The sequence below is a fragment of the Cotesia typhae genome, unplaced genomic scaffold, assembly GCF_013202065.1.
Source record: "Cotesia typhae breed Kobodo isofemale line unplaced genomic scaffold, CoteBio_Ctyphae contig_123, whole genome shotgun sequence".
NCBI classification, from domain to species: Eukaryota; Metazoa; Arthropoda; class Insecta; order Hymenoptera; family Braconidae; genus Cotesia; species Cotesia typhae.
The window spans coordinates 14,066-41,321 of NW_027423715.1; the positions used below are offsets into that span (position 1 = coordinate 14,066).

Here is a 27,256-nt window from a genome sequence, read left to right on the forward strand (position 1 = left end):
TTTTAAATTGCATGTGTAATTTTATAACACTGAAGTTGACAGACATTAAAATTTTTTTTAGAATTTTGTAGTAATTAAATTAATAAAAAAAAAAATTGAATTAAAAAGTTTTACATGTGAAAATTAATAAAAATTACAAGTTAAAATTTTTAGAAGCATTTTTTTATTGCAATTAATTTGTTAAAAAAATTTTTAAAATTGACAGCTGTCGAGTTAGCACAGTCAATAAAAACAATTTCTTTTTTACATGGTAAATGTTTACATTCTGTATTTGTAAATATAAATCAACAGTGAGGTTTTGTGAGGTTATAAGCGAATTTAAAAATCAATCTAACATTTAATTTTCAGGTTTATTTGAAGCACTTACTAGCTCGAAAAGAATAAACAATAAAAAATGAGTAGTTCATCAAAGTATCGTGATCATTACAAACCTCGGGATTCAAAAAAACGTTACTCTGGTGATCAGCTGTCTAGCCACTCAGAAAATAAACGTCACAAAAACGATTATAACAGCAATAAATCTGAAAAATTAAAAAATGAAGAAGACTATATAAAATTACAGTCAGGTGATGAAGGTAATGATAGTTTTTCATTTTGTAATTATAAATATGAATTAAATAAAGTATTTACTGCTCATAATAAGTTGGTACAAGAAACTGAAGATTTTTGGAGTTTCGTTAAAAAATACGAAGCAATTGAAACAAAATTAGGAAAGAAAAATAGCGGAGATTCACCAAAAACAGAATTAAATTCGTTTGGTGTCCCTGCACATTATCACAAAAATCACTGTGTTAATATCAGAATAAATATTAAATTCGGAGAACTGTTTGCACGAGTGCCTCAGATCAAAGAGCTAAATAATAATCGATTACGTAAATTTAAAGATATTATTTTACTGTATCTGAATTTTAAACAGAAAGAAAAATTTAATAAGCTAAAAAAATTACGGGAGACTCAGAAAAACTTACCAGTAGCCAATTATAGAGATGAAATAGTATCCGCTGTTAAGGAAGAAAAAGTTGTAATAATTGCTGGTGACACAGGATGTGGTAAATCAACTCAAGTACCACAATATTTATATTCAGCGGGTTTTAATAACATTGCATGTACTCAACCTCGACGAATTGCATGTATATCACTCGCAAAACGTGTTGCCTTTGAAACATTGACTGAGAACTCCAATGAAGTCGGTTATCAGATACGTTTCGAAAAACAAAAAAACCAGCATACTAAAATTTTATTCATCACTGAAGGATTATTATTGAGGCAGGTTTCTGAAGAAACTGGTCTTACTCAATACGACGTAGTTGTTCTTGATGAAGTTCATGAGCGGCATTTGCATGGAGATTTTTTGTTAGGAATTATGAAATGTCTCATACACCAACGCCCGGACTTGAAATTAGTTCTGATGTCTGCGACTATTAATATACAATTATTTAGTAATTATTTTGCTAATGAAGATGTTAAAGTTATTCAAGTACCTGGCAGACTTTATTCCATTCAATTATTGTATCGGCCAATTGGTATTGAGGATGTTAAATCTAAACGTGAACGATTCAATCCTAGCCCTTATGTGCAAATTATGCAGATGATTGATCAAAAATATCCAAGTAAGTTTTTATCATTGATGTTTTATTCAAGTACGTAATAGAACATCGTCTAGACATAACACTGAAGTTGACAGACATTAAAATTTTTTTTTTTGTAATTTTATAGCAATTAAATTATTAAAAAGTTTCATATGTGAAAATTAATAAAAATTACAAGTAAAAATTTTTAGAAGTATTTTTTTATTGTAATTGATTCGTTAAAAAAATTTTTAAAATTGACAGCTGGCGGCTAACGTCAGTATCATAAAAAATATTATAAAAAAATAAAAAAAAATTAATTTGTAAAAAACTTGAAAAATTGTAAGTGCAATTTTTAAAAAATATTTTTTTGTTATAATTTAATAAATAAATCAATTGTTTATAACCACTTGTTTAAAAATAATTTTTTGGAGATTGGTTATTTTTTTTTTTTAATATTTTGGGCAATTTAAAAACAAAGGTTACTCTTATAAAATTTTCCTAAAGTTAATAATTTTTTAAAATTGAAAATTTTCAATTTTTAAAAACTTTGATGATTAATTACGTATAAATAAATTACGTAGTACTAGGTTTTATTTACATGATCGTAAAGAAGAATATTCAAAGTTATTATTAAAACAATAATATTTTGTTGTAATTTGTATTAAATAAAAAAAATAATGAAATAATATTTTTCAGGTACAGAAAAAGGTGATTTATTAATTTTTCTCAGTGGTATGAGTGAAATAACAACGGTAGTCGACGCTGCTAAAGATTACAGTCAAAAGAAAAATAATTGGATAATTTTACCTCTGCACAGTAGTCTATCGCTCGCCGAACAAGATAAGGTATTTGACTATCCTCCAGACGGTATCCGTAAATGTATAATTTCAACAAACATTGCCGAGACATCGATAACAATTGATGGTATTAGATTTGTCGCTGACAATGGGAAGGTAAAAGAAATGAGTTATGATCCCACCTGTAAGATGCAGCGGCTCAAAGAGTTTTGGATAAGTAAAGCAAGCGCTGAGCAACGGAAAGGTCGTGCTGGTAGAACTGGCCCAGGAGTTTGCTATAGAGTTTATTCTGAAGAAGAGTACACGGCGTTAGAAAAGTACTCAATACCTGAAATTCAGAGAGTTCCACTTGATTCTTTATTATTACAGATGATAGCAATGGGTTTGCCAGATGCAAGGAAATTTCCGTTCATTGAACCGCCACCTTCACAAAGTATTGAAAATTCAATTTTGTCGTTAAAAGAACACGGCGCTCTTATGGAGAATGAAAAACTTACATGTGTTGGTAAAACACTGTCCAAACTTCCTGTTGACATTACCATGGGAAAAATGTTGATAATGGGATCTATTTTTGATCAAGTTGACCCTGTCCTATCACTTGCTGCAGTTTTGAGTACCCAAAATCCGTTTACTAATCGTGCTTACAAAGACACTGAATGTGAAACATCAAGAAGTAAACTCGAATCTGATCATGGTGATCCAATTACGCTGCTCAACGCATTTCGTGAATGGCTGGAAATAAAACAGGAAAGCAGTCATGAGTCAAAGGGAAGGGGTAGTGGAAATAATAGTCGTAAGTGGTGCAAAAGACGAGGACTTGAGGAGCAAAGATTTTATGAAATGATTAAATTACGATCTCAGTTTAAAGATTTGTTAAATGACTGTAATTTACTTAAAAAATTTCCGGAAATAAATTCGTCAATGTCGAGTACAGAAAGAACGATGCGACATAGAGAAATAAAAATTTTAAAGTCATTGAAAAAAACTTATAAAGAAACGGCGCCAAGAAAACGCAAACAACTTAAAGTTGATCAATTTAATTTACAATTGGAGGATGATAATGAGGATGACGATGGAATTGATATTAAAGATGTTGAATTTCGTATGAAAAATGATTACTCACAAGTACAAAATTTACTCAACGCTAGTTCAGCTTGTAGTTATAAAGATTTGACAATGTTGAAAATTATTTTATATAGTGGACTGTATCCGCAATTTGCTATTGCTGATGAATTCAATTATTGTAAATCTATGAATGAACAATTATTTCATACGAAAGCTAAACCATTCGTAGCACTTCATCCGATGAGTTTTTTTGGCAATCATCCACAATTATTGCAATTAGAAGAGCCAGATATTGTCAATGTACCTGGTTTTAAATCTAAGACACCGTTAAGTCCAAAACACCAATTACTTACTTACGTTTCACTTTTAGAAACAACAAAACCTTACCTCGTGAATACCCTGAGGATGCCAGCCGCTCAAACTTTACTACTTTTCGCTCAAGAAATTGATACGAATTCTATATTCTCCTTGATGATTTGTGATTGTTGGCTACTACTTGAATTTCCAGTACCAGACAGTGGACAAAATTTACTGATCAGAGCCACAAAAATTAGACAAAAGTGGGATTATCTCTTGACAAAACAATTGGAAAAATCGTCTACAACTGTGAAGAGGAATGACGATGAAGATACGGAAGAAGATACGCGTCAAATAGAAATAGAATTGTCACGTGAAATAATTGAATTTATGCACACGTCTGTGCCTTACACGGTTAAAAGATTATTAGCTGCCGATTTAAAGACGCTTTATGTTGGTAGAGGTGAAAATGATAAAATAGTTGAGCCTAATCCATTCCAAGATGATTTCCCTTGTGTTTTGAATCCATTTAAAGGCGGAGTTAAACTTACAAATAATATTACCTATAATTGTCTGATGGAAAATGAGTGGAGTGATAAATTAGCTGTTGAGATGCTAGAGATACCTTGGAAGTGTCCTCATTGTGAGATTGAAATTATATTTTCTAGCATTGAAAAATTACAACATCAAAAAATATGTAATAAACAATCAAAAAAAAGTGAAACAATTACTGATACAAGAACTCCTGTGGTTAAAAAATCCAATTTTAAAACTTACGAATGTCCTGTGTGTGAAAAAGTTTTCCATCTTACACCCGTAGAAATATTGAAACATAAAAAAAAACATATTACTGTACAATAAATTAATGGATGGGATAGCTTATTTGTATATTTTTAAATGATAGTTTATATTTTATGGTAATTAATTTATTGTAGAAAATTTCTTATCGAATTTATTATAATGCATAAAAAAAATAGTTATTTATCTTGTTAAAATTAATTTAATAAAAAAATTAATTTTAACAAGAAATTAATTTAAAAAAAAATTAATTTAACAAAAAAAAATTTCTTAAACAAAATTAAATTTTTTTTTTTGAAGTTATTTTTAAATTTCTAATTAAAAAAAAAAAAAAAGGTTCTTACAACTGCAAAATTTAAATTTACTTAAAAATTTTTAAAGTTTTACATGCAATAAAGCAGAAATTTTTTTTTTTTATTTTGTATTGCACTCAAAGATATATAATTATAACTATAATTGATGTCTCAAGGAAAATAATTAAAGTAATAAATTACCCGTTAAAATATTAAAAATACCTTGATAGAGTTCTGATGGTAAGAAGCTATAAATAAAATAAATAAAAAAGTTTTTAATTTATAATAATTAATTTATTATTATTATTACAAATATATAAAGATTTTTTTCAAGTCCATGGTAAAAAATTTGAATACATAAAAGTTCCTATTGTTGTGTATCCTAAAAAGTAAATTAATATCAATTTATCACGTTTTGAATATCTTTTTTGTGACATAAAAAATATTTTCCAACGTGAAAATGCATTAGTTGAATTTTCATAAAAATCTTTATCACTATTTCTAATCCTATGTGACATTAAATTAGCACAAAACCAGTACAATAGTGGACTAGCTGAACCTAATAATCTAGTACTAACTTGAATATGAACGAACAAAATGCAGAATATTGTTAAAAATAGTCCATGAATAATGAATGGAAACATTTGTAGGGGATATCGTTTTTTACGGGTAATACTTTCATAATTATTGATATAAAAAAATTTTAATTTATACAACTGTTGCTTATTTTCTCGAAAATATTCAATAATGCATCGTAACATGATGTATAAAATAGGTATGGCTAAACAAAAATTAGGTATTTGTTTGATTTCATAGTACTTGAACAAACCGACACTCCAATATTTTTCTTGTACATACATGTAAGCAATTGGTATAGTTTTTGTACACCACGGCGACTTATTTTTACCTGGCATTATCAAATTATTTATCATACCATAATTAATAACATGAGCAGGTACTACTTGTGTTGCATTAACTCTTTCAGTGCAAAAAACAATATAATTATAAATTTGTAGTAACACAAATGGCACTAATGACAATAAAATAGTATTAAATATCCAAAGTAAGCTTGAAAAAAAATTTAACAATTCAATAAGCAATCCAGATTGCATTGACGGTTTACGATATTCAGATATAACTTTTGGTAAACTTGTATGAAATAAATCTTGGATCCAATAATACAGTGGATATCCAATATTAACTATACCATTAGATCTAACAATACCAGAAAGACCAATAGGTAAACATACAAATCTATTATTATTAACAGCCGCAATCATACTGTAAAATGTCAAATATGCAAACATTGACTCTGAGTATGTTGATGTAAAAAAAATACTCGCTGGATTAATGCAGTACAATATTGACGCTTTGTAAGCTATTATTGTGTTACCAAGTACTTTTTTACTGAGATCATAGAAAATAATTGACGACTTAATAAAACAAAATAAATTAATAATCACTCCAGCTATCAGTATAACACTATTATCATTAAATACAAATAACATTTTTTTTAATAATCTAGCTACGTATCTAACTGAAATTGGATATAATGGAAAAAATGCAAGTGTATTTTCGTACGTGTAACCATATCTTGCGATATGAATAAAATATTGCGCATCCCATCTAGTTAAGCCACCAAATAATATCGTTATTAATTTATCATATATTGTTACACTATCATTTGGATTTATCGGACTAGTAAACGCATCTGCATTATGATCTGGGCACAACAAATTAAATATTAATTGTAATAATATTAACACTAAACGACTGACTATTGAAAACCACAGGACTTTTTTTCTAGGGTCATACATCATGTAAGTAACTAAAGATTGAATAACTAATAGAAAAATAATACATACATAAAATAATATATATTTTTATCTTAAATAAGATTAATCACGTTTATGCGATATCTTTTTTGACCGTTTTCTGTGAGTACTTATCGCATGTTGGCAGGAAGTTTGTAATATCATGGCCAATAACAATTTCCTTGCTGCTTCAAATAGTCAGTTTCAAGCTGCTTACTGTTGATACATGGTCCTAAAATTTAAAAATAATAATTAATCATTTTTTAAGTTTGTTATTAGAAATGTTGATATTAATATTGTTATTTATAACAATTAATTTTGTTAACGCTCAATTAATAATAGGAAACATTGATCTGGTAAATAATTTTTTTATATTATATATTTTTAATTAAAAAAAAAAATATTCAATTTGGTATTTTGATATTGAAGTTAATTTCGCGACCCAAATGCCAAAAGGACGTATAGTATAAATTTTTTTTTTTTTTTTTTTTTACTAGTCGCTTTATTAGCACCTAATTCTAAAAATAAAAAAATAAATTTTTTTAGCATTTGGGTCGCGATTTAAAGAAAAAAATTTAATTTTCAAAAATAAAAGTTATTAATACTCAAAGATAAACTAAATTATATTTTGTTTGATTAAAATAAAGAAGTTAAAGGAAGATCCACTACAAAAAATAACTTATCGAAAAGATATCGACAGACAAAAATATATTCGACAACTTCTCGGGACTGAAAATTCAAGTGAATTTCAAAATCAATCCGTCGAGTATCCAGGATATGACGGATGGTATAATAATATCGGAAAACCAGAGCTAGGAGCTATCGATACCCCTTTGTTACGTAGGTGGCCGGCAGCTTATGACGATGGAGTTTATAAGCTTGCAGGATCCAAACGCCCTCAACCTTTAGTATTGAGTGAAAGTTTACTGAAAGGAGATATTGGAACTAAATCAAGTACTGGAAAAAACGCACTAATGGTTTTTTTTGGTATTACTATAATAATAATAATAATAATAATAATAATAATAATAATAATAATAATAATAATAATAATAATAATAATAATAATAATAATAATAATAATAATAATAATAATAATAATAATAATAATAATAATACGTTAAAATAATATTAGTCATTGTGAGATTAATAATTCGCGTTACAGATGCCATAAGGGCGTAAAAAAAAAAATTTTTTTCGGGAAACGACGTATTTTTACTTTAAATGCATAAAAATGATGAAAAATTTTTTTTTTTTTCAAATTTGAAATTAACTTTGATCACTTTATTTGTGATTGAGAGTGATCATTTTAAATAAAAGTAGATTTTTTAATTTCTAAAACGAGTTTTAACAAATGATTGTCTCAAATAATTCTTTATTAATTTCAAAATTAAAGAAATTATTTTTTAAAACTAATTCTTAAAATTAAAAAAACTATTTTTTATTATAATAATCATATGAGACGACAAATAAAGAAATTATCACAAATTTCTAATTCCAAAAAATTTTGATCAAAGTTAATTTGAAATTTGAAAAAAAAAAAAAATTTTTTTTTCAAGTAAAAATACATTGTTTCCCGGAAAAAAAATTTTTTTATACGCCCTTATGCCTTTTCAAAGGTATTTTTTTTCGGGATACGCCCTTATGGCATCAGTAACACTAATTATTTTATTACTGGTAGGGCAACATGTCGTTGAAGAAATTTTAGATGCTCAAAGGCCAGCATGCCCACCAGAATATATTAACATAGAAATTCCTGAAGGACATCGTTACAGAAAACAAACAGGGCATACACAAATGCCAGTTCTGAGAACGAGATATGATGAACGAACTGGCCACTCACCCAATAATCCACGACAACAAGTAATTGAAATTTAACATAAAAATCTTTAATTACTGAAATTTTAATTTTTCAAATCACAATTTATAATAAGATAAAATTCAACATTTAGCTCAATGAAATTACTCCTTTTTTGGACGGCGGCTTAATTTATGGAACAACAAAAGCCTGGTCTAATTATCTGAGAATGTATTCCAATGGAAAAGTAGATCAAAATGGTCTGTTGGCTTTTTCTCATGGAGGAAAATTTCCAGAATATAACACTATTCGATTACCAATGGCTAATCCTCCTCCTCCAGCTCGCCATGGCTTATACACTAATCGTCATTACACAGAAGAAGTTGAAAGATTTTTTAGTAAGTAATGTATATTTTTAGTACTACTATTTTTTGATTAAGGAGGAACACAGTGGTGTTCCCCTTCAATGATTAATAACACAATAAATTTTTAAAGAACTAGGAAATCCTCGAGGAAATGAGAATCCATTTTTACTAACATTTGGAATAATTTGGTTTCGATGGCACAATGCGGTGGCAAAAGAGTTGAAGAAACAAAATCCCAGCTGGTCAGGAGAAAAAATTTATAATGAAGCACGTAAATGGGTGATTGCTTCACAACAACAAATAGTGTTTTATGAATGGTTACCCCAATGGTTGGGTATGGACCTTCCGAAATACAAAAGTATTTATCGTTTTATATGAGTATATTGATAACTGTATAATTTTGACAGAAAATACAATCATTGTATTTGTAGATTATGATCCAACTGTTGATCCTCAAATTGATCAGTTTTTTCAATCTGCTGCTTTCCGTTTTGGACATACTCTAGTACCAGCAGGAGTTTACTTGCGAAATTACGGAGAGCTTGGATGTCAATTAAAATTAGGAGGCCGTGCTATTCGTACTTGTAACAATTTTTGGATGTCTGAAGTATATAAATAACAAGTTATTAATTTATCATTCTTTTTACACGGAAAGAAAAAGATAGCACTGAATATCATCCCAGATTATACTCAGTGATATCTGATTATACTGGATTATACTCATTATAATCTGGATTATACTCATTATAATCTGGATTATACTAGCTACTATCTGAAATTTTTTTTTTTACACAGTATAATCTGGGATGATATCCAATGTCATCTTGTTCTTTCCGTGTACAACTGTATTAATAATATTTTAATTATGAAAATGTATATTAATTTTAGAATGGCCTTTTTGATAAATTTAAAAGATTAGAAGGAACGATTGATGTAGCGAGGTTGCTTATGGGCATGGCTGTACAACTGGCTGAAGAAGAAGATCATAAAATTGTTGAAGATCTCAGGGGAAATGTTTTTGGGCCATTGGAATTTTCAAGACGTGATTTGATGGCATTGAATATCCAACGCGCTCGCGATCATGGATTGCCTGATTATAATACGGCTAGGAAAGCATATAATTTACCAAAAGTTACTAGCGTTGATCATTTTAAAAAAGTTTCTTTTGAGGTAAAATATAATCTTTAACCCTTAGCTATATAAATAGTAGCTTTTGATTCTATAAAATTCTATAAAAATTATTGATTAAAAAGATTTTTTTTTGTTAGATAAAAAATAAGTTCTTAGAATTATACAAATCTTTCGATGATGTCGACATTTGGGTAGGTGGAATTTTAGAAACAGAAGATGGTCCTGGAGAATTATTTAGAACCATTATCGCAGATCAATTTGAAAGAATAAGAAATGGAGATCGATTTTGGTTTGAAAATAAAAATAATGGGTACAATACATTATTTTTTTTTATTTATTACGTTTATAATGAGTAATAAAAAAATTTTTTTTAGATTATTTATAACAGAAGATATTATAAGGATTAAAAATTTGAATTTTTATCAAATTTTACTCAGTGTTACTGACGTAGGAGAAAAAGATTTGCCGGCCAATGTATTCAAAGTTCCAGTTTCAGGTAATGCTTCAATCTATTTGAATTATATTCTGATAGTTGTTATAATTATTTTTCATAATACAGAAGATGATATAAATATAAATTGCACTCGCGAACAAATTGTTAAGGAAGGAAATTGTAGTGATTTTTATGGATATTCAACACCTTGCTTTCACGCAGACCCGATCACATCTAGTAAAGTGGATGATTGCTCTGATCCCGGGACGTATGATTATTTTAGTAACAGCGAAATATCGTTTTTTGTAACCTTTGCAGTTGTAGTTGCCATATTGGGATGTTAGTATTTATATTATAATTTATAAATTTTTTTTTTTTTTATGAAATAAAACTATAAAAGTTTATATAATTAGGTTTTTGGGGTTTTCTTTACTGGAAATTACATGAAATACAGAGGAACTTTTCAAATAAACATGTTGATTTTACAAAGTCATGCTCATCAGACATCGGAGTCGCCGGAAATATGTATACAGGTAAAGTTAATTTAATACAATAAGAATTTATGAAAATTTGATCATTGAAATGATTTGTTTAGCATCTGAATGGATTGGCCCTTCTGTACAATGTCGTCCAGTAATTATTACACTGCACAAAAGTACACGTCAGATTCAAGTTAAAAACCAATTGGGTCATATGTCGCGAGTTGTGGACCTACATGTTAAAAAAATTATGGTATTTAATTACTTCTAATAAAAATAATTTCGCGTTACAGATCTCATAAGGGCGTACCAAAAATTTTTTTTTTTCGGGAAACAACGTATTTTTACTTGAAACGCGTAGAAATAACGAAAAAAAATTTTTTTCAAATTTGAAATTTTTTGGTACGCCCTTATGGCATTCAGGGTACCCACTGGGGGCCATAAGGCGTACAAAAAAAAAGGTTTTTCGGAAAACAACGTATTTTTACTTTAAATGCATAAAAATGATGAAAATTTTTTTTTTTTCAAATTTGAAATTAACTTTGATCACTTTATTTGTGATTGAGAGTGATCATTTTAAATAAAAGTAGGTTTTTTAATTTCTAAAACGAGTTTTAACAAATGATTGTCTCAAATAATTCTTTATTAATTTCAAAATTAAAGAAATTATTTTTTAAAACTAATTCTTAAAATTAAAAAAACTATTTTTTGTCATAATAATCATATGAGACGACAAATAAAGAAATTATTACAAATTTCTAATTCCAAAAAATTTTAATCAAAGTTAATTTCAAATTTTTATACGCCCTTATGCCTTTTCAAAGGTATTTTTTTCGGGATACGCTCTTATGGCATCAGTAACGTGATTTATAAACAAATAAAAAAATAATCTTAATATTAAATATCACAGATGTTTGTGGGGCATCACAGCCAGTATGTTTTGATACGCGTCGATCACAATTACGACTTGGTCCTTATATTTGATTCGATATTTTTAAGAAGTTTCTTTGTTAAATCATTAGACAATTTTCTAATGGAACTGAATATTGAACGAGAAATAGTATCGCGTATTACAGCAAAAGCTGTTTTGAATCAAGCGATAACTAAAAGTGGACGGCAAAAAAAAGTTGAACAATTTTTTCGTGTTGTTTTTTCTCAAGCGTTCAATATAGCACATTCAGAAGATGAACTTCTTCAAATTGATTCTAAAGTTGCGAAAGAAGTTATTTATACAGAATTAACTATAATCGAATTTGCAGAGGCTTTGAGTATGCGACCAGATTCGGAATTTGTTAAAAAGGTTTAGATTATTGAAATAATTTTTTTTGCAACAACTAATATACTAATCAAATAACAATCTATAATTTTATATTCTAGATTTTTAATTTAGTAGATATGGATAAAAATGGCTTTATATCATTTCGTGAATTTATTGATATGCTGGTTTTGTTTCTGAAAGGAACAGCAGAGGAAAAATTAAAATTAATGTTTGATATGTATGATATAAATAGGACTGGGCAATTAAAAAGAGAAGATTTTGCAAATATGTTGAGGTCATTCATGGAGACAGTCAATGCTGATATTTCAGATGATGAATTACAATCAATAGTTCATTCAATGATGGATCAAGCTCAAATAGCAAATAAAGAAAGTATTGATTTAGTAGATTTTAAAAATATTCTTGGTGAATTTAACGATAAATTTAGTTACGCAGAGTTGGAATTCAATGTCAACTCTAATGATACTAGTAAAAAATTACATGCCGGAAAATCGACTATAAGATCAACATTTATTGGAGAAGTAAAACAAACTATGGAAAGCTTGTATGCGGATCCAAATGATCTTAAATCACGAGTTGAAGGAAAGAATTATTTCCGTTCAAATAATATTGACAATAACGAAAAAATAATTCAACCTAAAGTAGTCAACACTGAGTGGGATCAATATTGGAATCCAATTACCAAATTTGTAGCTAATAAACAACTGCAAATATTTTGGGTATTTTTATATACTATGATTCTGCTTGGCATTTTTTCTGAACGAGTTTATTGTAAGTAATTTATTTTCTTTCTCTCTTCTACTTACATGAAATATTTTACAAATAGATATTAGGGTGGGCAAAAATTCAACTTTCGTGATGGACCTCGAAAAATTGGAATTTTGAGTTCCGCTTTTAATTTAAAGTTGTGTTTGAGCATTTCCTGACATATTTTGAGCCTAAGGGATTCATTTGATTTTCAGATAATTTTTTAACAGGAATTTTGTTTGGGGATTCCCGCTGAAATTTCAAAATTTCAAAATTGGGCGGGAAATGTTCAATCAAAGCCGCCGTAAAAAATTCTCTGAAAATCAAATGAATCCCTTACGCTCAAAATATGTCAGGAAATGCCCAAACACAACTTTAAATTAAAAGCGGAACTCAAAATTCCAATTTTTCGAGGTCCATCACGAAAGTTGAATTTTGGCATACCTTAATAGATATAACTGCCGTGAGAGTGAGTAGATCATCCGATGTAACTTATAACCAGGTTGTACTGTAGGGTTGCAGTCAATTAGTCAGACTGAGAACATTCTGAATTAATAAATTACTAGAATTTGGAAAGTTAATATAAAATGTAATTTAAAATAATTAATTTTACAAATTTTAAAATTTCGAAAAATATAAAGTCTCAATAAATTAAAAAACATAACAACGAAAATTTTTATGCCAAAATTAATGAACAGACGAACACTCATTTAGCCGAAAAATATAAATATATAATTATTTGGATGAGTAATTTTCGGCTGAAATTAAATTAATTTTAATTTTTGAGGAATATAAGATTTATGTTTATCTATATTCAAGAGCTCGGTGTTTTATAATTTACAAAATTGTTTTTCGACTGATATTCTATTTAAGCTAATTCTAAAGTTTTGATAATTTGAAATGTTGTCGATCTGACTGGTTTACCGCAACCCGTACTGTATTTCATCTGAAATTCAAACCTTAAGTATGTAACGATAATTTTTAATAAAAATGATTAGATTATTTGACATTGAGAGAACATCGAGGATTAAGAAGAATAACAGGATATGGTGTATCAATAACAAGAGGTGCAGCTTCAGCGATGATGTTCACGTATTCGTCTATGTTATTAACTATGTGTAAAAATACAATTACAATTCTTCGAGATACCGCTTTACAATATTATATTCCGTTTGATTCTGCCTTTGAAATGCATAAATATATTGCTTGTTGGGCTTTATTTTTTACAGGTAAAATTATATTTTTATTTAATCGAGTTTATTGATTAATTTTCAAAATTTTTACATTATTATTAATAGTTTTTTAATTTTTTTCATCAGCTATTCACATTGTGGGTCATGGATTCAATTTTTATCATATTGCAACCCAAACCTCAGATGATTTGACTTGTTTATTCAGGAATAATTTCCATGCGTTAGTATTTTTCAATAATAATTTATTAAAACTACTGATAGATAAATTTTTATGATTTTTTAAGACAAATATTTTTATAGAACTCATGAAATACCTAAATTTCACTATTGGATGTGGTCAACGATGACTGGCGTAACATCGATAGTATTAACCATTATTACTGGCATAATATTTGTATGTTCCATTCCCATTATAAGGCAAAAATTATATAAATATTTTGCTCTTGGACATAAATTGTATCCATTATTTTATATTCTCATGTTTTTACACGGCAGTGGTCGATTAATTCAAGAGCCTTTCTTTCATTATTTTTTCCTGTGTCCAGTTTTTATTTTTACTATAGATAAAATATTCAGTACAACTCGCAAAACTGTGGAAATACCACTATTGAATGTCACTTTACTACCGTCAAACGTTACATGCTTGATATTTCAAAAGCCTCAATATTTTCAATATAAATCTGGACAGTGGGTACGGATTTCCTGTCCAGCATTAAGTGCTAATGAATATCATCCATTTACGCTTTCATCAGCACCTCATGAATCAACTTTATCAGTTCACATTAGATCAGTGGGCCCATGGACCCACAATATTAGAAATAAATTAGATCCAAACAACAAGGAATTTAAAATTTTACCTAGGGTATGTCAGTACTTAATATTTAAATTACAATATATTATACTCACTTGTTATTTTAATTAGATACATGTAGATGGACCTTATGGAGAATCGCACCAGAATTGGAATAAATATGACATCTCCATTATGGTCGCAGGTGGCATTGGAGTCACTCCGTTTGCATCAATCCTGAAAGATATTGTTTTTAAATCAAATCAAAAGCTTAACTTGGGATGCAAAAGGTTTTACTGTTTTTAAAATCACTCTAATTTTTTAGATTATAATATAAAAAAAAAAAAATTTAATTGTGACACTGAAGTTTGCTGACAATTGCCAATTAAAAAAATTTTAATAACAAAAAAATGCTTTTAAAAATTTTCACTTATAATTTTTATTAAATTTCACACGTGGAATTTTTTAATAAATTTTTTTTATTAATAATTTAATTGCTATAAAATTCTAAAAAAATTTTTATTGTCGGTCAACTTCAGTGTTATATTTAATTACATATTTAAAATTAATTGGTAGGTCTATTTCATTTGGATTACTCGAAATCAAAAACAATTCGAATGGATGGTTGACATTTTACGCGAAGTAGAGAAAGATGATGTCAATAATTTTATTTCAGCACATCTTTTCATCACACAATTTTATCAGAAGTTTGATCTCAGAACAATATTACTGGTAAGAATTTATCTTGACATATTAATAATACTGAAGTTAGCAGTCAGCTGTTAATTTAAAAAATTTTTTTAATAAATCAATTGCAATAAAAAAATGCTTCTAAAAATTTTCACTTGTAATTTATATTAATTTTAACATGTGAAATTTTTTTATAATAATTTAATTGCTATAAATATTTAAAAAATTTTCCCTGCTTATTTTATCACTTTTGACTAAATAAATTATTCATTTCAGTATATTTGCGAACGGCACTTTCAGAAAGTTTCTAATAAATCTTTATTCACTGGACTGACAGCAGTTACTCATTTTGGACGTCCGAATTTCGCTCAATTTTTTTTGGCTATTCAAAAAATACACAATGATGTATGTATTATAAATGATTGTTATTTACTAGTAAAACGACTTTCATAATTTATGGTGTTGTCAATTGGCTTTGTTGTTTCAGGTTAATAAAATTGGAGTATTCAGTTGTGGTACTCCAACATTAACCAGAGCGGTTGACAGTTCATGTCAAAACCTCAACAACAGAGAAGACACTTATACAATATTCCAACATTATTATAAAAGTTATTAATTATTTACATAGTACAATTTTCGTTTTTTAAAAATTAACTTTTGTACTTTTTTCAAAGTCATTTAATTTAGCACATATTTAATAATTTTTAAAATTTCATAGCAAATATATTAGAGCAAAAAAAAAAAAAAATTGACATATAGAAATTTTAAAAAATAAAAAATGCAATTTTTTTTTAATTAATTTAATTGTTAAATAAAATTGAAAATTAATCAAGTGACAGCTAATTTTAATGTCATCTTTCTTCCAACTGAAACAAATTATAACGATTGACATTTATAATGACAGTAATAATTTTAAAATAATCTGGAATCTTATTAGATAATTTGACAATAGTAATATAAATAAATATAACACTGAAGTTGACATATTAAAAATTTTTTTAGAATTTTATAGCAATTAAATTAATATAAAAAAAAATTAATTAAAAAGTTTTACTTAAAGTTTAAATAAATAAATAAATAAACAAAAATTACAAAGATTTTCGAGAAGCATTTAATTTAAGGTTAAGTTAATAATTTTATCTAATTAAAATATAGATTATATAAATGATGTTTTATATAATAAATTAAAATATATAATAATAATGATTTACCTGATGTACAAATAAATTTTGATTGTATTTATATCTTTATCACAGATTAAAAATCCATTTCATAATTGTATTCGTGATTTATATACAATAGTGAGTTCTGTCATTTCTTGTCTTAATAGTGTTCACTGTTAAATTGTTTCCCAAGCATTCATTATATTGTGTACATACTAAAATATGAATAGTTTTTAACAAGAAAACGTTATAAAATTTGAACATTTGGATCCTTTAAGTACTTATCAACATGTTGAGTATCACAAGATTTATAAAAATACATCCAGCAGTAAAAAAACTTCATAATGGTATATAATTGTTTAATCGAATTGGTAACTTAACCTATTGAAATATTTTATAATAATAACAACGACAGTAATATACAAATGTTATTATTATTATTATGATTATTATTGTCCTACTATAGCTATATTGACATAAAACTAATAAAAATAATTTTTTTTTTTAATTTCAGAACCCATGAGATTATTGGCAACAAAAAATGACGACGGAAAAAAAAATTCACGAATAGAAGAATTTAGAAAAAAATTACGCGAAACAACTCCAATAGGTTAGAAAGAGAATAATTATAATGATACTGAAAATGAGAGATATCTGATCATTTTGAGAATTTTTTTAAAAAAGAAATTATAGCAAGAAAATTTTATTGAAAAATTATAAATGAGATTTTTATAAATAATTTTCTATGCCTAGTTTATTTTTCAAGCAAAATCAAAAGATTGTCAAGTGTCTGCTAACTTCAGCCTCATTAATCATAATTTATGATGAAATAAATATTTATTAATAAATATTAATAATTTATAGAAAAACTGGAAGAATTTGAAGAAGGAAAGCATCCTTACCAAGAGAAAGAGCCTTTAAAACCACATCCGAATAATACAAACCCAGAAACTGGAGAAATTGGCGGTCCTAGAGGTCCAGAGCCGACTCGGTACGGTGATTGGGAACGAAAAGGCAGAGTTTCTGATTTTTAAGGACATCTTACTCATTTTTTTTTTCTTAATAATTATTTAGAATTATATTCCATAATATAAACAATTTATTAATAAAATAAATGAATAGTGAGTACTTTTTTTCTCAACTATTTAATTTTTCACAACCGGAATATTTTTATGGACGATGTTTACTAAAAAATTAATAGTATTTTTATTAATGAAGAATTTTAAAATTTCAAAAGGTAAATTATAGTAAAATTTAAAAATAGATTAATCATTGAAAAAATTATTTTCCTATAGACGTAACAACTCTGTGATACGAAAAATTCTTGAGGTCTTTGTTTGGTTGATATTGATCCAAAGAGCGGTGAATTTATTTCAGACAGCGAAAAAGAGCCCATTAAATGGGGAGACTGGCAGCATGGTGGACGAGTTAGTGATTTCTGATTTACAAGTATTCGAAATTGAAACCAGAAATTTATTCTTACGTCTATTTACACGGAAAGAACAAGATGACACTGGATATCATCCCAGATTATACTCAGTGATATCTGTGGTGAAAAAAATTTCAGATCGTAGCTAGTATAATCCAGATTATACTGAGTGATATCTGGATTATACTCATTGTAATCTAGATTATACTAGCTATTATCTGAAATTTTTCCCCGTCAGTATAATCTGAGATGATATTCAGTGTCATCTTGTTTTTTTTTTGTGTATGTGATGCAAATTTTTTTTCAAGTTGTAAAAAAAAACTGAACAGCATAAATTAATTTTTTTCTTTTTAATCTGAAAAATAATACCAAATTTTTTGTTCTTAATTGTTACATAACATGATACTGGTATTATTTAATTTTATTTTCTTTATTATTTTCTTCTATCAAATATTTTACAATTAATATCTAAGCTCCATCAATGTTATTTAGATAAACTATTTGCGCTATGTACTTTTTAAAACATTGAATAGAAGCGTATGAATTTTTTTTTTTGTTTTTGTTATATTTTATCTTGACTATCAAAATAAATTTTGATAAATAAAAAATTACCTAATTACTTATTAGTTAAATTAATTTTATAATAAATATTTACTTTGTTTACAAACAAAAACTTGGTGTTAGTAATTTACCAATTATTTGTACAAAATTTTTTTAATTTGATTTGTCAATACAACAAATCGATAATATTAATAACAAATTTTTGAGTAGACAATTTTTTCATTGAAGAAAAAGAAAATTAATGAATAAAAAATTCTTCGACAAAATTATCAACAAAGACTTAATTAACATGATATTTTTATGAAATAAACACGAGGTATGTAAGAAAGGAATCATCATCGATAAGACAAAAAGTACTTTACCCGAGACGTTGTAATTTAAATTGTCAGTCTTTTGTCGTAATCTAGAATATAAGTGAGGCCGCCATGAATTGTTAATTTATCAATTTTTTTTTTTTTTTTTTTAATCAAGGAGAGTATAAAATATATAAACGAATATAGATGTTTTAACGTTTTATAAACTATAAAGTTTTATTGATGGCTAACACGTCCCGCATCATCATATTTCTGAGTGTCCACAAGGCATTTACGACATTTCCATGATTACCAACTCCGTTACCAAGCCATTCAGCAGGTAATTTTGTAACATCCGGAATTTGCGTGTTTTCAGGAGTCGCATTCATCTGCTTGTCCCAATTAGATATGTAACGATTCTCCACATTTAATCCTTCAATATATCTGCAAAATATTTATAGAATTAATTAATTAATAAAAAAAAAAAAAATTATATAATTTTTTCCTTGTTTCATTTTTTTTATTACCTTAAGTACGCATCCGAATGTAAAACTCTACTTGGTCGTGGTGGAACAGCGATGAAAATCGGATCTGGCTGTTTAGATACTGGTGCAGCTGTTGTAGTTTGTGTGGCAGTAGCTAAAATTTCTAGTACATTAATATTTTTTAATATTTCTTAATCAATTAATTAAAAAAAAAATAAATTTGTAAGTTAATTCAACTTACCATTGTCCATTGGAGGTAATATCGTTGGTCCTTTGGATGCCATATAGTTTCTAAAAAATTGTAATGAATTTTTATTTTATTTGATTTTTTATCAATTGACATAAACAATAAATTGTCACGATTATTTACTATAATTAATTTCGATCTAAATGTTATAAGTTTTTTGTAGATAAAGATGATAAATATAATTTCCATTACTGTTTAATTACTATTATTATTACTATGTATGTAAGGCCCTTAGGGAGCTAAAGCTTCAGGGTCTAAAAATTTTGATAAATAAAATAAAAAATAAATAGATTTATTGACTTACTTGCTTCTTTCACTAGGTGGTATAATTCGGCCATTTCCTTTGAGTATATGCACTTCTTTAACATGCCTCGCTAATCTCTGTACACTTGGAAAAGGAGGCACATTTTTTTTTGTTCGACCACATCCTCTCCATTGACATTGAAACTCCACATCTAGTTATATAAAAAAAAAAAATTGTTTGTAAACTAATAAATAAAAATATCTACAATATTTAATTAAAAATAATAATTACCAGCTGGAGCGTTAATAAACGAAGATTGCACGTGTCCATTTTGTTCAGCAATACAGTGATCTATGCAATCTGTCATATCTTCAAATTGCCAATCACAATTATCCCAGCAACACTCAAAAACTTGGTCAACCGGTGCACCAATAGATAATGCCAAAGCTCGACTTTCAGCACCCTCATTCATCTTCATAGCTCTTTCCTCCCATACTTGCTTTTCACCTGCTGGTAATTTTCTCCACTGTAAATAAAATATAAATATTTTTTATTTAAAATACTGACTCTCTTGTAGCTAGATTATTTCAATGTTGACTTTTTATTATTTGGTTTTAGAGTATTAAATAATATAAAATAAATAGGGGATTAAATAAAATAACTGGAGGAATGAATTAAATAAATAAAATAAAGAACAAAAAAATACATATAAATAAATAAATACCTCGTTACCAACAATTCTGCTAATCTCTCCGAAGGTCGAATCAGGATTGTTTTGAGTAATCTGCGTTCGCATTTTACTCGAATATAAAATATACCCCGTTACTAATTTCTTACCCGTTGTTTTCTAAACAGAAGAAAACACAAATTACAAACTCATATCACTTTACGAATGATAAGAAAAAAGAAAATTATATTAACATTAATATTATCATTATTGTTATAAATATTAATTTTTGTTCTATTATTATTAATGATGAATAATTCGATTGTTCAATTTTTTATAATGAGGATTAATTGAATAACAAATGTGATTAAAACTAACAAATGATTATATACATATTATATCGGAACGAAGTCAAAAATGATAAATATGCTGGCATATTTCTGTAAATAAAATAAAAAACTCAACTCAATGCAGGAGATAATAATTTAAAAATCAATAAAAATTAAAAAAAACATAGACATAAAAATAAAAAAATTAAAGAAAAAATATAATTAAAAAAATGAGCATCGTTAACACGTGGGGCCTACCTTTTTAGTTGATACAGGTGTTTGAGTATTGGCGAGCACCGGTTGAGCTTCAGTGGATCCCACGGACAGTGGTCCACTTGCGTCCATGCTGTCTTCACCTACTCCGATGCCTAGTACTTCAGGTTCCAGTTTCGGTAGCAGTGGTGACGCATCCTACACGATTTATTTTTTAATGTTACGTACGTTTTTACCTTTATTTTTATTTATTTATTATTATTATTTTTTTTTTTCAAGCCAATTTAATAATCACATCAACTTAAATACTAGTTAGTCTAAACTAACTTTTTTGTTAAAACTAAATTTTGATATCTCATATCTATTAGTTATTTAATCATAACTTTTTCGTTTATTCAAGATAAAGTACCTATCAAAGATAAACCCAACAGGTGCTCATTGTTTTGATACGTCGGTAATTACCGATGAATTCGCTTCACATTTTTAACAGAGGGATTTTTTTTTCTTTTTAAATAAAAAAAATAAAATAAAACAGAAATATAAATATGCCGGCATAAAGAAACATGCAAAAGCACAAGCCAACACAGTTAAATAATTTTTATTAATTATATTGATTGTATATAAAAAATTTTTTTTGATAATTTATATCTACTAGCATTAATATAAAGCAATAAAATGTATTATTTGATGGCTGTATTAGCTTGTGCATGATGAAATAATAAAAGCATGCAAATTGATTTTTAAAAAATAATATTTTTTCATTAATGTTGATTAATATTGCAAGAGCATAGTACAGATGTACAATTACCATTTCAAAATGAGCTGTACTGGACGTGACAGACTTGATTGGCAAATGTGTCTGTGCCACATCGCTTGAAACCTACAACACACACATGCCAAGCATTATTGCAATAATCTGTTAGCTATCTGCACTAATAAAAATAAAAAATAATTAAATAAATACGAAATAAATGATAGTACATTATTTAGTAAATGCTAATTTAAAATAGCAACGATTTTAAAGTAAATTTCATTGATATTAATTAAAAAAAAAAAAAAAAAAAAAAAAAAAAAAATCATTTTACTTACTTTAGCAGGATTAATAGGCCTTCGGAAAAAGTAAATTTCATCTTGTGTTACAACTGACGTATGTGTATATTTTTTTAATCCATCTTGTGGTAATTTCTTGATAAAATTTTTAGTTTCATCATAAATAGATTCACAAATGAAAACATCATCTTCTGTTATTTCTGTTGGTCGACCTATAAATTAATTTAAATAATTAAATTATTAAAATTAAATATCAATATATTACTACTTTAATAAACTTACAACAAACGTATTCTCCGTATTCTAAAACTGCACATCTTCCCATAATGGCAACAAATGGATGAGTTGCATCGGTTACAGAAAGAAAAAGTTCTTGTTTGTAAAATAATTTAGTTGGCGCATGAGGAATTTCTGAAGGTGTAAGTAGCCATGGACCTCTGAAATAACATTTACCATCTTTTGTTGACCATACTGAATCAACTTGGGCTATTTGTTGTCTTCCACCGTCAGTTGCAACGTAAACAAAGTCTCCAGTTTTAACTATACCTGTACACATATTGTATTGTTCATAATAAGTATTATCTGAATCATCGGAATTAAATAATATAACATTTGGCTTTTCTTTTTCTGTAAGTTTTTCCCCTTCTTCTAATTCAGCTATTTCTTCTTTATGTTTTTCTAATCGTTCTTTATAAACGGATATATTACGTTTAGGTTCTAATGTTTTTTCTCGTGAGACTAGTTTTAAATGATCTGCATCAAAATTCCATAATTTTATTTTTTTAAATGCTCGTGCACGCGTAGAATATCTTGATTCACAAACATAAACATCCTTTTCAAGAAAACCTTCTGGTTGCATTCTAAAAAAATCTTTAACGCTCAATACACAACATCTGCCAGCGACTTTAGATAAAGGCACAGCAATATGAGCATCACTTTTGAATAACTCTTTATCAATAAATTTACGCGACGCTACGTGATAAGTTTCACTCGGTCTGTAAAATAAATTACCATAGAGCATTTGTATGCCTTCTGAATTAGTCCAAAGTTTTTCAATAAGCACAACACTGGGCTCCATGCCACGTTCAACTGGTTCAATATAAGCAAAATCTCCATTACGATAAATTTCTTGATTAAAACTCATAGCTCCACCATTTTCACTACCATTACCACTAGCTACAGGACTTGATCCAGACTCTTTGGTTTCATTTCCATCGCAGCTTTCTTCTTCAGGAGATAAATTTGATTCTTGTTGATGTTTCAACCGTTTTAATTCAGCAACTTGAGTTGATAGATCCATTAAAGTGTAATTTAATGCCGGTGAATGTAATAGATCACCATTACGCGTTACTTCATCACGAGTACGAAGGAAAAATGCCTGAAGTTCAACACTATCCTCAAACGGTTGAGAATCACTTCGTGATAATTTTCTTGCTCTTTCCAAGCACGTAAATACATCTTCTTGAAATCTATCCAAACGTTTATAAACACCACGATCTAATCGACGTTTTATTAAATCTAAAGAGAGCCCTCGAATTTTTTTACCGTCAATAATATCATGCTCTGGTAATTCTGACATTGAATCAGAATAACATCGACCTTCCTCATCCTGATGGTTGTACAGAGCAGTAAAAATAGTTGCTAAAATTTCTTGTATTGCTGCAGGCACATCTGGAACATTTTCATCATCTTCACTCAGTTGGAGCTTAGTTTGTAGTACCAGTCGTTGTAAAATTAAGGCATCTTTATATATTTGAGAATCTGGTTCATTGTACTTGCAGGCATTATCAAACATCAATATAAAATCAGACACTAACTCTTCTAAACTTTCATAACCGTTTGTTTTCAATGTTGATGCTATTTTTTCCATGTTAATAGGCTGTTTAATAACTTCATAATAATCTGGGTACTCATTTTTATTCGGTAGTTTCATGAATATTAATGACAATTGTCGGCCTTTTGAATCGTGGTAATCTTTAATAGTGTCATACATCGTACGTAATTTCTGTAAATGAAGTGGTACTACTTTCTTTGGTCTTCCTACATTACGTGTGGGTGTTGATGTTGCTGATTTAATAGGTCCACAAGATTTTGAATCCGGTAAAGGTCCCAATTCTCTAACTTTGTCCATTAAAACCTTTTCTAATGTATTTGCGTCTTCATAAATTAATGATCCTTCTTCATTGTATTGCCGGCAATTATTAAACATTAATTTAAAATCTTGTATCAATTCATTTTCATTTTGATACTTTTCAGCTTTAATGTTAGCCTCAATTGCAAGCATATCAATTGGATCATTTATCACTTGATAATAATCGGGGTATATTTTCTTCGATGGTTTTTCCATAAACATCAACATTGGCTGCCGACCATCTTCACACTATAATAACACAAAATAAAAAAAAAAAAATATAATTAACATTAAATAAATTAACACAATATTTATAATTGGATTTACTTACCACGTATTCTATGACACACTTAACTAATGCATATAAACGCTTTTTCAACGGTATATTATCTTTGTATTTTCCCCGAGTTAATACATTTGAGGCACGTTTTATTAATTTTGTTTGAGAATTTGACTCTGATCCACAATCTGAATCTGAATCTTGATCAAATTCTAAAAGCTCCTGAACTTTCTCTTGCATTATTTTTTGTAGTTTCACAGCACACTAAACAGCAAAGAAAAAAAAAAATAATAAATCATCAACGAGAAAATTAAAACAAAATAATATTTAATAATTAAGTAATTACCTTGTATAAACGTGAGGTATGAACATTGTATTTTTTAGCATTTTCAAACATAATATTCATATCACCGGCAACCTCACTGACCGTACCATATTCTCCTTTTTTTATTTTAGATCTTATTTGTAACAGGGAAATAGGATTTTTAATCATTTTGTAATAATCAGGGTACATTCGTCTGGACGGTAATTTCCAAAAAAATTCACTCATTCTAACTCCTTGATTAGTTGGAGCAGTTCTAATTGTTTGAAACAGTTGCCATTGTGCATTGTCAGCTTCTTCAATTTCAGCGGTTTCATCATCTTCATCGTCACTTTCTTCGTCTTCATCAAGTAATGTTGCTGTTTGCGCAATTAATGATTGAGCAAAGCTACGATTACCTCGTTTACTGCTACGAGTTGACGGTGTTGCTAATTTATTTGAAAACACACTACTCGAACCACTGTCTTGTTTTTTAGCAGCCGCTGTTATTATTTTTTTCAAGATTTTAGCATCTTTATAAATTTGAGAACCTGGTTCATTAAATTGGCATGCATTGCGACACATGAGCATTAAATCACGTTCCATTTCACTTAAATAACTGTAAGTACCTTCTTGAATTCTTCTGGCAATTGTTTTTAAATCAATTGGATTTTCAATGACGTCATAATACTCTGGATAGAGTTTTTTAGAAGGTTTTAATTGAAACACTGTGTGCAATACTCTATTATTATCAGTAGGATCTGTTGCTGTCATCACAGTTGTAAAAAGATCTTCATAGGGTTGCATCGTTTCTTCATCAGGATTTGTTGAACTTTCAGAAGTATCCTCCGCGTCATCCGGTTGTTTTACATTTGTTTTTCTTGATAATCTACCCACTTTTAATATTATTTTACCTTTAGGTTCTGTCTCTTCGTACTCATCCATTATACGATTCTTCGTATTTACACACAACTCCCATAAATCTGTAGCATCTCTGAACTCTGGTGAAGTACGACTGTAAAAAGCTTTAGCATTAGTTATCATCAGATGAACATCAGCAGCTAAATCTTCCATATCGCGATATTCATCGGTTTTTAATTTTTGTTGGACTTTCAACAAATCTATCGGATTTGTAACAACTTCATAGTATCCTGGCTCTTGTCGTCTTTTTGGTACTCTGATAAAAGCATCACATAAAAGAGTCCCATCTTCTTTCTTTTGATTTCTTATAATATCATACAATTGTTGGCACAAGTCACTCTGTTAAATAATAAATAAATTAATTAATTATTAATTATCCAACTTATGATATTAAATTAAAATAAATTCATCATTAAAATAATAACTTACAGGATCTAATTTTTTTCTTCGCTTAGTTGGCTCGGGTATCACCTCCTCCGGATCATCCTCAGTACCTCTACTAGCTACAGATGATGTTCTGCGACGTTTATGCATTGCAAATCAACTAGAAAAAAATAAATATTTAAATTAAATTACAGTTATGTAACAAATAAATTTTAAAACAATAAAATTTATAATAAAAATAAAAATGTTTAATAATATTAAAATTGCAGTCTTGACTGTGTACCAAAATAACTGTAACCACAAAAATTAATTGTAACTTTACGACACATTATAATTATTCATCAAAATTAATTGACAAAAAATATTTGTAAAAATAACTACTGCAGAGTGAAAATTAATTATTATTTGCATTTAATATCTATCGGGTCATGTAATACAAGTTACGTTAATTCGTAAGAAAAATTTGCCGCCATGACGCGCTTACAATCTTGCACCAATAGATAGCAAATAGATTCAACTAATACCAATTATATTACGACTTATATCTTACCTATATCATAAAAATTTTATAACAATTTTAACATTAATAACAGACATCAAAAATATATAAAAGAACTTGGTTTATAAACAAATTTTTATCCAATTGATGTGACACAGAATTTACCCGACGCCATAACCCTGAGTTACTTTTACTTGTTGTGGGCAAATGCAATACACACACATATGCGTCCATACAATACATTTAAATGCGTATACACACATGGATATCACTAAATTGGCGGTCATACGCAGGCGTAGATCGATATACAATGCCATTTTATTGGTGGAAACAAATCCATCTTTCTCACTCTTTTGCCGCGAACATTTTCGAATATGTTAGAGCGAGAGAGATAAACAGGCTTCGTTTTTTTACAAGCTTATACTGTAGTAAATAATATTTTTGAATATATTTAAAAACATTTATCAGTACCAAATAATTTTATTTTTTTAGTATGTATTAAATTTGATTTATTTTATA

General features: G+C 27.9%; 5 protein-coding genes across 13 annotated transcripts; 3 read left to right on the plus strand and 2 right to left on the minus strand.

Moving 5' to 3' along the window:
* Positions 1-171: 171 nt before the first annotated feature.
* Positions 172-4,980, plus strand: LOC141536743 (putative ATP-dependent RNA helicase DHX34). The gene is made up of 3 exons (XM_074257458.1): positions 172-250; positions 349-1,610; positions 2,268-4,980. The coding sequence occupies exons 2-3, from the start codon at positions 395-397 to the stop codon at positions 4,589-4,591; spliced, it is 3,540 nt and encodes a 1,179-aa protein (XP_074113559.1). The 5' UTR covers positions 172-250; positions 349-394; the 3' UTR covers positions 4,592-4,980.
* LOC141536726 (dual oxidase-like) lies at positions 4,630-16,644 on the plus strand. Of its 3 annotated transcripts, none has more exons than XM_074257445.1 (21): positions 4,630-4,647; positions 7,283-7,622; positions 8,317-8,498; positions 8,588-8,831; positions 8,929-9,156; positions 9,230-9,405; positions 9,687-9,968; positions 10,067-10,239; positions 10,304-10,425; positions 10,489-10,701; positions 10,776-10,895; positions 10,958-11,094; positions 11,752-12,141; positions 12,219-12,891; positions 13,866-14,096; positions 14,187-14,280; positions 14,361-14,922; positions 14,983-15,139; positions 15,425-15,582; positions 15,817-15,945; positions 16,028-16,644. In XM_074257445.1, the coding sequence occupies exons 1-21, from the start codon at positions 4,645-4,647 to the stop codon at positions 16,154-16,156; spliced, it is 4,743 nt and encodes a 1,580-aa protein (XP_074113546.1). In that variant the 5' UTR covers positions 4,630-4,644; the 3' UTR covers positions 16,157-16,644. The 3 variants fall into 3 exon arrangements, 2 of the variants coding, with proteins under 2 accessions (XP_074113546.1, XP_074113537.1); XR_012480787.1 differs by lacking the exon at positions 4,630-4,647 and adding an exon at positions 6,855-6,991 and having other exon boundaries at positions 15,525-15,582; positions 16,028-16,168; XM_074257436.1 differs by lacking the exon at positions 4,630-4,647 and adding an exon at positions 6,855-6,991.
* Pig-v (phosphatidylinositol glycan anchor biosynthesis class V) lies at positions 5,094-15,087 on the minus strand. The gene is made up of 2 exons (XM_074257469.1): positions 14,967-15,087; positions 5,094-6,867 (listed from the first exon to the last, which is right to left on the minus strand). Exon 2 carries the CDS (start codon positions 6,639-6,641, stop codon positions 5,151-5,153), a length of 1,491 nt encoding a protein of 496 aa, XP_074113570.1. The 5' UTR covers positions 6,642-6,867; positions 14,967-15,087; the 3' UTR covers positions 5,094-5,150.
* Positions 16,645-16,908: 264 nt separating the features above from the next.
* Positions 16,909-19,176, plus strand: LOC141536759 (succinate dehydrogenase assembly factor 4, mitochondrial-like). Of its 4 annotated transcripts, XR_012480796.1 has the most exons (4): positions 16,909-17,050; positions 17,218-17,313; positions 17,568-17,824; positions 17,999-19,176. XR_012480796.1 is itself a non-coding variant. In XM_074257480.1 (3 exons), the coding sequence occupies exons 1-3, from the start codon at positions 16,993-16,995 to the stop codon at positions 17,735-17,737; spliced, it is 324 nt and encodes a 107-aa protein (XP_074113581.1). In that variant the 5' UTR covers positions 16,909-16,992; the 3' UTR covers positions 17,738-17,831. The 4 variants fall into 4 exon arrangements, 3 of the variants coding, with proteins under 3 accessions (XP_074113581.1, XP_074113600.1, XP_074113592.1); XM_074257480.1 differs by lacking the exon at positions 17,999-19,176 and having other exon boundaries at positions 17,568-17,831; XM_074257499.1 differs by lacking the exon at positions 17,999-19,176 and having other exon boundaries at positions 16,935-17,074; positions 17,568-17,831.
* Positions 19,177-19,196: 20 nt separating this feature from the next.
* Positions 19,197-26,947, minus strand: Polybromo (protein polybromo). Of its 4 annotated transcripts, none has more exons than XM_074257419.1 (14): positions 26,789-26,947; positions 26,284-26,398; positions 24,979-26,193; positions 24,687-24,896; positions 22,504-24,601; positions 22,261-22,433; positions 21,980-22,051; positions 21,217-21,369; positions 20,687-20,809; positions 20,254-20,488; positions 20,023-20,173; positions 19,713-19,762; positions 19,514-19,634; positions 19,197-19,430 (listed from the first exon to the last, which is right to left on the minus strand). In XM_074257419.1, the coding sequence occupies exons 2-14, from the start codon at positions 26,386-26,388 to the stop codon at positions 19,214-19,216; spliced, it is 4,923 nt and encodes a 1,640-aa protein (XP_074113520.1). In that variant the 5' UTR covers positions 26,389-26,398; positions 26,789-26,947; the 3' UTR covers positions 19,197-19,213. The 4 variants fall into 4 exon arrangements, with proteins under 4 accessions (XP_074113520.1, XP_074113529.1, XP_074113510.1 ...); XM_074257428.1 differs by having other exon boundaries at positions 19,514-19,625; positions 24,684-24,896; XM_074257409.1 differs by having other exon boundaries at positions 24,684-24,896.
* Positions 26,948-27,256: the final 309 nt, after the last annotated feature.